This window comes from Tachyglossus aculeatus, chromosome 6, assembly GCF_015852505.1.
Source record: "Tachyglossus aculeatus isolate mTacAcu1 chromosome 6, mTacAcu1.pri, whole genome shotgun sequence".
Taxonomy (NCBI): Eukaryota; Metazoa; Chordata; class Mammalia; order Monotremata; family Tachyglossidae; genus Tachyglossus; species Tachyglossus aculeatus.
In genome coordinates, this window is record NC_052071.1 from 11,486,459 (window position 1) to 11,498,882 (window position 12,424).

Here is a 12,424-nt window from a genome sequence, read left to right on the forward strand (position 1 = left end):
GAGGTAACCGAGGCACAGAGAAGTGCAGCAACTTGTCCAAAGTCACACAGCTGACAAGTGGTGGAGTCGCGATCTGAACCCATGACCTCTGATTCCAAAGCCCGGGCTCTTTCATTCATTCATTCATTCATTCATTCAATCGTATTTATGGAGCTCTTACTGTGTGCAGAGCACTGTACTAAGCGCTTGGGAAGTAGAAGTTGGCAACAAGTTTCCACTGAGCCATGCTGCTTCTTTGAGTTATATAGCTGTAGCTCTTTTAATTCTGATGGGATTGACACCCGTCTACTTGTTTTGTTTTGTTGTCTATCTCCCCCTTCTAGACTGTGAGCCCGCTGATGGGTAGGGACCGTCTCCATATGTTGCCGACTTGTACTTCCCAAGCGCTTAGTGTACTGCCCTCCATACAATAAGCGCTCAATAAATACGATTGAATGAATAAATGAATGACAACCTGACCCCATCCTCTCCAGGCTCAGTTGCTGGGAAGGTTTCCGTGTAGGTTGTCCCGTGTCTCCTGCCAAAGCAGGGGAGGGACAGGGAGACTGTGTGTTGTGGGGGAGAAGATTGAAGGGACTCCCCCATCTCACTGCCCGGCGTTAATTGGCCTGCGCTTTGTGTTGGGGCCAAACTCCATCTCCATTACTGTCGATGTTGCTTCCCTGGGTGGTGCAGGACCTAGTGAAAAGGAAGCAGAGCTTTAGGGTTGTGGGGACACCCACAAAGCGGGGGGGCTCTTATAATGGCATTTATAATGGCATTTATTAAGCACTTACTATGTGCAAAGCACTGTTCTAAGCACTGGGGAGGTTACAAAGTGATCAGGTTATCCCATGGGGGGCTCACAGTCTTCATCCCCATTTTACAGATGAGGGAACTGAGGCCCAGAGAAGTTAAGTGAGGTGCCCAAAGTCACACAGCTGACAATTGGCGGAGCAGGGATTTGAACCCATGACCTCTGACTCATTCATTCATTAATTCACTCGTATTTATTGAGCGCTTACTGTTTGCAGAGCACTGTACTAAGCGCTTGGGAAGTACAAGTTGGCAACATATAGAGACAGTCCCTACCCAACAATGGGCTCACAGTCTAGAAGGGGGAGATAGAGAACAAAACAAAACATATTAACAAAATAAAATAAATAGAATAAATATGTACAAATAAAATAAATAAATAAATCGAGTAATAAATACGTACAAACATATATACAGGTGCTGTGGGGAGGGGAAGGAGGTAGGGTGGGGGGATGGGGAGGGGGAGGAGGGGGAGAGGAAGGAGGGGGCTCAGTCTGGGAAGGCCTCCTGGAGGTGAGCTCTCAGTAGGGCCTTGAAGGGAGAAAGAGAGCTAGCTTGGCGGATGGGCAGAGGGAGGGCATTCCAGGCCAGGGGGATGATGTGGGCCGGGGGTCGATGGCGGGACAGGCGAGAACGAGGTACGGTGAGATTAGCGGCAGAGGAGCGGGAGGGTGCGGGCTGGGCTGTAGAAGGAAAGAAGGGAGGTGAGGTAGGAGGGGGGCGAGGTGATGGAGAGCCTTGAAGCCAAGGGTGAGGCCCAGGTAGAAATGATAAAATTTCAAAAGCAGGCAGAAAATGCCTTCTTAAGATGGCTGAGAAGGAGAGTTGAAACGGTGGAAGAGGGAGCTAACCAAGTGAGATCTTGGGGAGTTCACGCTTAAAGATTTCAATTCAGTCAAGAAATTAGTTGGCAAGGGCATCAGGCTGAGAAGGTGGGAAGGTGGGGCATCACTGGGGGTTTGAGGAGGGCATTAAGTCTGGAATGTTTGCTCTGGGCAGTGGGCATGGGAGGCATTAAGGGAGGCGGGGGTTTCTGAACAGACTAGAGGGCAGTTATAGCAGGAGCTGAAGAACGTGAGATGGATAACTAGAGGCTGGATTGCTGCCAACGGTGCGCTCTTCCCCTAGTCCGGGAAGTTACGGGAGAGGTGGGCTTGGGGTTCGGGGAGTGCATCGAGAGGAGAGGCTGAGGGGGACCGCGGGTCACCGGGCTCTGTTAGGGGAGAGGATGTTTTTGTAGAGAAGGAAGGTAAAGGAAGTTGTGGTCAGAGTTAGATTTCAAAGATGAGTGATAGGAATTGTGGTGACTCATGACGAGCTGGTATGTGTCAGTCGAACCCAGTTCTGGCAACTCCTTGAACCCCAGTCCCCAGGAGCCCCAGTCTGAGCCCTGATGTTGCCACCATAGGGTCTCCTTCCAGCTCTCAACGCACACCCCCTCCCCTGCCCATCCCAGGCTTAAAAAGATCTTAAACTGGGCCTCCTGGTCTGCACCTCCAAACCAGGCTGTGAACATCAAGGCACCCATCCACTTCTAGTGGGTCTGGAGGGGCTGAGGGTGGGAGCAGGATGTCCAAGACTGAACTCCTTGTCTTCCCTCCCAAACCCTGCCCTCTCCCTGACTTTCCCATCACTGTTGACGGCACTACCATCCTTCCGGTCTCACAAGCCAACAACCTTGGTGTCATCCTCGACTCCGCTCTCTCGTCACCCCTCACATCCAAGCCGTCACCAAAACCTGCCGGTCTCAGCTCTGCAACATCGCCAAGATCCGCCCTTTCCTCTCCATCCAAACCGCTACCCTGCTCGTTCAAGCTCTCATCCTATTCCGTCTGGACTACTGCATCAGCCTTCTCTCTCATCTCCCATCCTCATGTCTCTCCCCACTTCAATCCATACTTCATGCTGCTGCCCGGATTGTCTTTGTCCAGAAACGCTCTGGGCATGTTACTCCCCTCCTCAAAAATCTCCAGTGGCTACCAATCAATCGGCGCATCAGGCAGAAACTCCTCACCCTGGGCTTCAAGGCTGTCCATCACCTCGCCCCCTCCTACCTCACCTCCCTTCTTTCCTTCTCCAGCCCAGCCCGCACCCTCCGCTCCTCTGCCACTAATCTCCTCACCGTTAGGCCTCGTTCTCGCCTGTCCCGCCATCGACCCCCAGCCCACGTCATCCCCCGGGCCTGGAATGCCCTCCCTCTGCCCATCCGCCAAGCTAACTCTCTTCCTCCCTTCAAGGCCCTACTGAGAGCTCACCTCCTCCAGGAGGCCTTCCCAGACTGAGCCCATTCCTTCCTCTCCCCCTCGTCCCCCTCTCCATCCCCCCATCTTACCTCCTTCCCTTCCCCACAGCACCTGTATATATGTTTGTACATATTTGTTACTCTATTTATTTATTTTACTTGTACATATCTATTCTATTTATTTTATTTTGTTAATATGGTTTTGTTCTCTGTCTCCCCCTTTTAGACTGTGAGCCCACTGTTGGGTAGGGACTGTCTCTATATGTTGCCAACTTGTACTTCCCAAGCGCTTAGTACAGTGCTCTGCACACAGTAAGCGCTCAATAAATACGAGTGATGATGATGATGATGATGACAGCTAGAAAATGTATACTGACCCACCACTTCCCCCAGCAGGATGATGGGATTGTAATAGCAAGTGCTCTTTGGCTCATATTAGGAGTTGTAAGCAGGGAACACATTTATCAACTCTGTTGCAATGTATTCTCCCAAGTGCTTAGTACAGTGCTCTGTATACAGTAAGCACTCGGCATGGTCTAGTTTATAGAGCACAGGCTTAAGAATCTGAAGGACCTAGGTTCTAACCCCAGCTCTGCCTCTTGTCTTCTGTTTGACGTTGGACAAGTCACTTCAGTTCCCTGTGCCTCAGTTGCTTCATCTGTAAAATGAAGATTAAGATTGTGAGCCCCACATGGGACAGGGTCTGTGTCCAACTGGATTTGCTTGTAACCACCCCACTTCTTAGAACAGTGCCTGGCCCATAGAAAGCACTTAACAAATACATTATTATCACTACCATAAATTGACTGCACTGCTCTCTGGGAGACGAGACTCACAAACCGTGAGGTTGAAGAGGGAAGACTTATCTCCATGGGCCGTGTTTTAATTTTTTTTTTAATTAAAGATTCAGCAGCTATCTTTGGAAGCTGCTGGATCCAGTTGTTTCCCCGGTGCCTCTGCGATGGCAGTAGGAAGCGGAGCGGGAGCCCCCAGAATGAGGCAGGACCTTCCTCCCCACCTTCCCCTCCACAGCCCACACCCGACGCGGTCCCCACAGTAACCCTTCCCCAGAAGGAAAACTTACTGTTTCAGTCAGAGAAAATCCCACTGCATCAGGTTACAAAGCATCTACATCCCCACCGTTTATCCACAGTTGTGTGACAGGAATCGTGTTTCGGGTACTTCCGAATTGTGCCTCTATGCACTTAGCTTTACCGTCAGAACAATAATTCTTTCACTCTGGGATTTCAAAGCCCGGGCTCTTTCCACTGAGCCATGCTGCTTCTCTTCCTGTCTCCTTCTCTCCAAAGCCCCCTGGGAGGCCCCCGCTCTATCGCTCTCGGTATACCCGTCCCCCAGCCGGGCAGTAAGAAGCAGCATGGCCTTGAAGATAGAGCGTGGCCCTCGGAGTCAGAAGGACCTGGGTTCTAATCCCAGCTCTGCCACTTGTCTGCTGGGTGACCTTGGACAAGGCACTTCGCCTCTCTGGGCCACAGTTACCTCATCTGTAAAATGGGGATTAAGTCTGTGGGACCCATGTGGGACGGAGACTATGTCCAACCTGATGACCTTGTATCTCCCCCTGTGCTTAGAACAGTGCCTGGCACATAGTAAGCACTTAACAGATGCCATTAAATTCAAATAAAAAATAAATAAAATATATCTTCTCCAAGAGGCCTCTCTCTTGACCTGGCTCACTCTACCTTCTGTGACATCTGCATTTGGATCCGTGACCTTTCGACTTTTGATATTCACCCCTTACCCATTCATTCATTTATTCAATCATATTTATTGAGCACTTACTACGTGCAAAGCACTGTATTGAGCGCTTGGGAGAGTACAGTATAACAATATCCAACTTGTACTTCCCAAACGCTTAGTACAGTGCTCTGCACACAGTAAGTGCTCAATAAATACGATGGAATGAATGAATGAATAAACTGACACATTCCCAGCCCACAGAGATCATACAGTCTAGAGGAGGAGACAGACATTAATGTAAACCAAATGAATAAATAAGTTACAGATATGTACATAAGTGCTTGGGGCTGGGAGTGGGGGATGAATAAGTGCTTTGGGACAAGTCAGGGCGACACAGAAAGGAGTGGGAGAAGAGGAAAGGAGGGCTTAGTCAGACAAGGCCTTTTGCAGGAGATGTGTTTTCAATAAGGCTTTGATGTGGGGGGGAATAATTGTCAGATTCATTCAATCGTATTTATTGAGCGCTTCCTGTGTGCAGAGCACTTTACTAAGTGTTTGGGAAGTACAAGTTGGTAACATGTGAGGTGGGAGGGCATTCCAGGCCAGAGGCAGGACATAGGTGAGTGGTTGGTGGTGAAATAGATGAGATTGAAGTACAGTGCGTTTATTGTTGGAGGAACGAAGTGTGCATGGTGAGGAGTTTCTGTTTGGTGTGGAAGTGGATGGGTAACCACCGGAGGTTTTCGAGGAGTGGGGAAACATGGTCTGAAAGTTTTTGTAGGAAAATGACCTGGAAAGCACAGTGAAGTATGGACTGGAGTTGGGAGACACAGAAAGTAGGAAGGTAGGCCAGGAACCTGATGCAGTAATCAAGCTGGGGTAAGATAAGTGATTTTATTAACATGGTAGCAGTTTGGATGGAGAGGAAGGGATGGATTTTAGTGATGTTGTGAAGGTGGGATGGACAGGATTTAGTGATGGATTGAATATGTGAGAAGTCAAGGATAACACCAAAGGTACGGAGCTTGTGAGGCAGGAAGGCTAGTGGTGTCATCTACATTGATGGAAAAGTGAGGGGGAGGAAAGGGTTTGGGTGGGAAGATAAGAAGTAACAAATGCCATAAGAGAGAGAGAAAGAGAGCGAGAGAGAGATGGAAATGATATGTAGTAGTTGAGATGCGATGGGATAGGTTCTGGACCAGCAGAGTGGCTGTTTGGAGAGAGGAGAGGGGAGCATTCTGGAAATGTGGTGGAAGAAGAGCCACACCAGGATGTGGTGAGAAACTGAATGTGGGGGTTGAAAGGGAGCGAGGCTGTGGGGTCTGCTTCTGACCCCTTCACTGTCCTTTGTTCTGGGGTGGGAGGAAGGGGCAGGAAGGAGACCCCACCTTAGCCACCCATGGTCCTCCGGGACTGCCCGCACTGCCCCCAGGCATCAGCTGGCCGGGTTCTTCGGGGAGGGGTGGAGGCACAATAGCCAGCCTCAGAGAGAGCCGCCATATGCTTTTCTTCCCAGATTGGGCGCCCGATTCTCCAGAACGCAAGGAGTGGGAGCGCCAACTCTTCCAGGTGAGAGCCAAAATGTCTCTGGGGAGTCTCTTTCGGCCGTGCCTCCCTCCCAGCGTCTTCCACCGCCAAGTCCCCTGGCCAGGGACGACCTCCTCATACCCACCTCCCCTCCCACACGTTAACTCCTGAAAGGCCACCTCCTCCAGGGAGCCAACCCCTACTCACTTCACCCATTCTCCCGCGCTCCACCTCATTCATTCAATCGCATTTACTGAGTGCTTACTGTGTGCAGAGCACTGTAGTGAGCACTTGTGTGGCTAAGTGGAAACAGCCCGGGCTTAGGAGTCAGAGGTCATCGGTTCAAATCCCGGCTCCGCCACTTGTCAGCTGGGTGACTTTGGGCAAGTCACTTCACTTCTCTGGGCCTCAGTTCCCTCATCTGGAAAATGGGGATTAAGACTGTCAGCCCCACGTGGGACAACTGGATCACCTTGTAAACTCCCCAGTGCTTAGAACAGTGCTTTGCACATAGTAAGCGCTTAATAAATGCCATTATTATTATTATTATTACAATTCACCTCCCCTTCCCCCCAGCAAATGACTACATCAAACTGCACCTATTTGTCTCATCCTTTCTACAGAAACATTCAGGGCATTCATTCATTCAATCGTATTTATTGAGCGCTTACTGTGTGCAGAGCACTGTACTAAGCGCTTGGGAAGTCCAAGCTGGCAACATATAGAGACGGTCCCTACCCAACAGTGGGCTCACAGTCTTGCTACGAGTTGAACGAGTTGTCTACACGCGCTGCCTAGAATTCCTCAACACCAACTCTCTCCTCGACCCCCTCCAGTCTGGCTTCCGTCCCCTTCATTCCACGGAAACTGCGCTCTCAAAGGTCACCAATGACCTCCTGCTTGCCAAATCCAACGGCTCATACTCTGTCTTAATCCTCCTCGACCTCTCAGCTGCCTTTGACACTGTGGACCACCCCCTTCTCCTCAACACGTTATCTGACCTTGGCTTCACAGACTCCGTCCTCTCCTGGTTCTCCTCTTATCTCTCCGGTCGTTCTTTCTCAGTCTCTTTTGCAGGCTCCTCCTCCCCCTCCCATCCTCTTACTGTGGGGGTTCCCCAAGGTTCAGTGCTTGGTCCCCTTCTGTTCTCAATATACACTCACTCCCTTGGTGACCTCATTCGCTCCCACAGCTTCAACTATCATCTCTACGCTGATGACACCCAGATCTACATCTCTGCCCCTGCTCTCTCCCCCTCCCTCCAGGCTCGCATCTCCTCCTGCCTTCAGGACATCTCCATCTGGATGTCCGCCCGCCACCTAAAGCTCAACATGTCGAAGACTGAGCTCCTTGTCTTCCCTCCCAAACCTTGTCCTCTCCCTGACTTTCCCATCTCTGTTGACGGCACTACCATCCTTCCCATCTCACAAGCCCGCAACCTTGGTGTCATCCTCGACTCCGCTCTCTCATTCACCCCTCACATCCAAGCCGTCACCAAAACCTGCCGGTCTCAGCTCCGCAACATTGCCAAGATCTGCCCTTTCCTCTCCATCCAAACCGCTACCCTGCTAATTCAAGCTCTCATCCTATCCCGTCTGGACTACTACACTAGCCTTCTCTCTGATCTCCCATCCTCGTGTGTCTCTCCACTTCAATCCATACTTCATGCTGCTGCCCGGATTATCTTTGTCCAGAAACGCTCTGGATATATTACTCCCCTCCTCAAAAACCTCCAATGGCTACCGATCAATCTGCGCATCAGGCAGAAACTCCTCACCCTGGGCTTCAAGGCTGTCCATCACCTCGCCCCCTCCTACCTCACCTCCCTTCTCTCCTTCTACTGCCCAGCCCGCACCCTCCGCTCCTCCACCACTAATCTCCTCACTGTACCTCGCTCTCGCCTGTCCCGCCATCGACCCCCGGCCCACGTCATCCCCCGGGCCTGGAATGCCCTCCCTCTGCCCATCCGCCAAGCTAGCTCTCTTCCTCCCTTCAAGGCCCTGCTGAGAGCTCACCTCCTCCAGGAGGCCTTCCCAGACTGAGCCCCTTCTTTCCTCTCCCCCTTGTCCCCCTCTCCATCCCCCCGTCTTACCTCCTTCCCTTCCCCACAGCACCTGTATATATGTATATACGGTTGCACATATTTATTACTCTATTTATTTATTTATTTATTTATTTATTTATTTATTTATTTATTTTACTTGTACATTTCTATCCTACTTATTTTATTTTGTTGGTATGTTTGGTTCTGTTCTCTGTCTCCCCCTTTTAGACTGTGAGCCCACTGTTGGGTAGGGACTGTCTCTTTGTGATGCCAATTTGTACTTCCCAAGCGCTTAGTACAGTGCTCTGCACATAGTAAGCACTCAATAAATACGATTGATTGATTGATTGATTGATTGCTACCCCCTTCCTCAGAAATCTCCAGTGGTGGCCTATCAACCTCCATATCGAAGAAAAACTCCTCACTGTTGGCTTCAAAGCTCTCCATCACCTCGCCCCCTCCCACCTCACCTCCCTTCTCTACTTTTACATTCCCGCCTGCACTCCTCTCGGGCTAACCTTCTCACTGGGCCTCCACCTCTCCTGTCCCGCCGTCGACCGCTGGCCCACGTCCTACCTCCAGCTTGGAAACACCTCCCTCCTTAAATCGGCCAAGCAATCACTCTTCCCCCCTTCAAAGCTGCCTACTGAACGCACACCTCCTCCAAGAGGCCCTCCCAGACTAAGCCCCCTTTTCCTCAGCTTCCGCTCCCTTCCACGTCACCTCAACTCACTCCCTTTTCTCTTCCCCCTCTCCTTGCCTCACAGCACTTATGAATATATGTATATAGCTATAATTCTATATCTTCGTATTAATGCCTGTTTACTTGTTTTTGTTGTGCATATATCTATAATTCTATTTATTTATTTTGATGCCCGTTTACTTGTTTTGATGTCTGCCTTCCCCCTTCTAGACTGTAAGCCCAGTGTGGGTGGGGATCGTCTCTCTTTATTGCCAAGAAGCAGCGTGGCTCAGTGGAGTCAGAGGTCGTGGGTTCAAATTCCGGCTCCGCCACTTGTCAGCTGTGTGACTTTGGGCAAGTCACTTCACTTCTCTGGGCCTCAGTTCCCTCATCTGTAAAATGGGGATTAAGATTGTGAGCCCCACATGGGACAACCTGATCACCTTGTATCCTCCCCAGCGCTTAGAACAGTGCTTTGAACATATTAAGCACTTAACAAATGTCATCATTATTATTATTATTGCTGAACTGTACTTTCCTAGCGCTTAGTACAGTGCTCTGCACACAATAAGCACTCAATGAATCCGATTAATAATAATGTTAATAATGTTGGTATTTGTTAAGCCAAGAACTGTGATAAGCGCAAGGGTAGATACAAGGTAATCAGGTTGTCCCACGTGGGGCTCACAGTCTTAATCCCCATTTTACAGATGAGGGAACTGAGGCCCAGAGAAGTGAAGTGACTTGCCCAAAGTCACACAGCTGACAAGTGGCGGAGCCGGAATTTGCGGAAGTGGCGGAGCTCCTTGTCTTCCCTCCCAAACCTTGTCCTCTCCCTGACTTTCCCATCTCTGTTGACGGCACTACCATCCTTCCCGTCTCACAAGCCCGCAACCTTGGTGTCATCCTCGACTCCGCTCTCTCATTCACCCCTCACATCCAAGCCGTCACCAAAACCTGCCGGTCTCAGCTCCGCAACATTGCCAAGATCCGCCCTTTTCTCTCCATCCAAACTGCTACCCTGCTCATTCAAGCTCTCATCCTATCCCGTCTGGACTACTGCACCAGCCTTCTCTCTGATCTCCCATCCTCGTGTCTCTCTCCACTTCAATCCATACTTCATGCTGCTGCCCGGATTATCTTTGTCCAGAAACGCTCTGGGCATATTACTCCCCTCCTCAAAAATCTCCAGTGGCTACCAATCAATCTGCGCATCAGGCAGAAACTCCTCACCCTGGGCTTCAAGGCTCTCCATCACCTCGCCCCCTCCTACCTCACCTCCCTTCTCTCCTTCTACTGCCCAGCCCGCTCCCTCCGTTCCTCCACCGCTAATCTCCTCACCGTACCTCGTTCTCGCCTGTCCCGCCGTCGACCCCCGGCCCACGTCATCCCCCGGGCCTGGAATGCCCTCCCTCTGCCCCTCCGCCAAACTAGCTCTCTTCCTCCCTTCAAGGCCCTGCTGAGAGCTCACCTCCTCCAGGAGGCCTTCCCAGACTGAGCCCCTTCCCTTCTCCCCCCCTCGTCCCCCTCTCCATCCCCCCATCTTACCTCCTTCCCTTCCCCACAGCACCTGTATATATGTATATATGGTTGTACATATTTATTACTCTATTTATTTATTTATTTTACTTGTACATATCTATCCTATTTATTTTATTTTGTTGGTATGTTTGGTTCTGTTCTCTGTCTCCCCCTTTTAGACTGTGAGCCCACTGTTGGGTAGGGACTGTCTCTATGTGTTGCCAATTTGTACTTCCCAAGCGCTTAGTACAGTGCTCTGCACATAGTAAGCGCTCAATAAATACGATTGATTGATTGATTGATTGATTAATCCCCATTTGACAGATGAGGTAACTGAGGCCCGGGGAAGTTAAGTAACTTGCCCAAGGTCACACAGCTGACAAGTGGCGGAGCCGGGATTAGAACCCGTGACCTCTAACTCCCAAGCCCATGTTCTTTCCACTGAGCCAATCGAATCAGGCCCAATCCCTTTCCCTCAGGGGGCTCGCAAGAGGTAAGGAAATAGGTCCCCATTTTAAAGGCGAGAAAACTGAGGCCCAGAAAAAACGAAGTAACTTGGCCCAGCAGACACAGTGTGAAGCTGGAATTAGAACCCAGGCCCCCCGTCTCCTGGGCCCGGGCTTTTTCCGCTAGGCCGCACTGCTTTCCTGGGGTGGCAGAGCTGTGGGGTCCTGGACTGACATCTGGTTTGGGGGACGATTCCCAGGTGGGAGAGATGTCTGTCCACTTGCTGACGGAGAAGGCTTGGATGGCCGAATTGGACCGAGCCATCACTAAGTGTGACTGGAGCATCCTCGGGCAGTCCCTGGAGAAGGTGAGTCCGCATGCCTCTCCACGCCCCCCGTTTCTGCCCCCGAGCCGTGGCCCCGCCGGCCTCCCATCAGTGCCGTCTGAACCTTCCAGCCCCTGCTTGCCTTTTCTCCTTTTCCTGGGAAATCGCAGCAGGAGAAGCCTCCGCCACTTCTCCTCCTCCTCCTCTCCCTCTACTCCTCCTGCTCCTTTTCCTCCTCCTCACCACCTCCTTGATAACTGTTAAAGTGCCTGCTATGTGTCAGGCACCGTTGAAAGTGGTGGAATAGATAATGAGGCCAAATACAGTCCCTGTCCCATATGGGGATCACAGTCTAAGTAGGAGGGAGAACAGATATTGAATCCCTCACTCCTAGAGCAAGTCGTCTACACTCGCTGCCTCGAATTCCTCTCCTCCAACACTCTCCTGGACCCCCTCCCATCTGGCTTCCGTCCCCTCCACTCCACCGAAACTGCCCTCTCAAAGATCACCAGTGACCTTCTTCTTGTCAAATCCAATGCTCTTACTCTATCCTAATCCCCCCGACCTCTCAGCTGCCTTTGATACTGTCAACCATCCCCTTCTCCTCAACGCGTTATCCGACCTCGGCTTCACAGACTCCATCCCCTCCTGGTTTTCCTCTTGTCTCTCTGACTGTTCATTCTTAGTCTCCTTTGTGGGCTCCTCCTCCCCCTCCCATCCGCTAACTGTAGGAGTTCCTCAAGGGTCAGTTCTTGGTCCCCTTCTGTTCTCCACTTATGCTCACTCCTTTGGTGAACTCATTCGCTCCCACGGCTTCAACTATCATCTCTACGCGGATGACACCCAAATCTACGTCCCCTCCCCTGTTCTCTCTCCCTCCCTCCAGGCTCGTATCTCCTCCTGCCCTCAGGACATCTCCACCTGGATGTCCTCCCACCATGTGAAACTCAACATTTCCAAGACTGGGCTCCTTATCTTCCCTCCCAAGCCCTGTCCTCTCCCTGACTTTCCCATCATTGTGGACGGCACTACCATCCTTTCCGTCTCACAAGCCCGCAACCTTGACTCTGTTCTCTTATTCACCCCACACATTCAATCCGTCACCAAAACCCGCTGGTCTCACTTTCACAGCATCGCCAA

At 51.0% G+C, this 12,424-nt stretch overlaps 1 protein-coding gene across 5 annotated transcripts in view; it reads left to right on the forward strand.

Annotated features, from left to right (window-relative positions):
* The window catches only part of LOC119929906 (maestro heat-like repeat family member 5), a 56,731-nt gene that overhangs the window by 14,316 nt on the left and 29,991 nt on the right, over window positions 1–12,424 (forward strand). For all 5 annotated transcript variants that reach the window (XM_038748255.1, XM_038748256.1, XM_038748257.1 and 2 more), the window contains exons 6-7: window positions 6,255–6,307; window positions 11,219–11,326. In XM_038748255.1, the coding sequence (XP_038604183.1) occupies window positions 6,255–6,307; window positions 11,219–11,326 (161 nt within the window). The remainder of the gene's footprint in view (window positions 1–6,254; window positions 6,308–11,218; window positions 11,327–12,424) is intronic.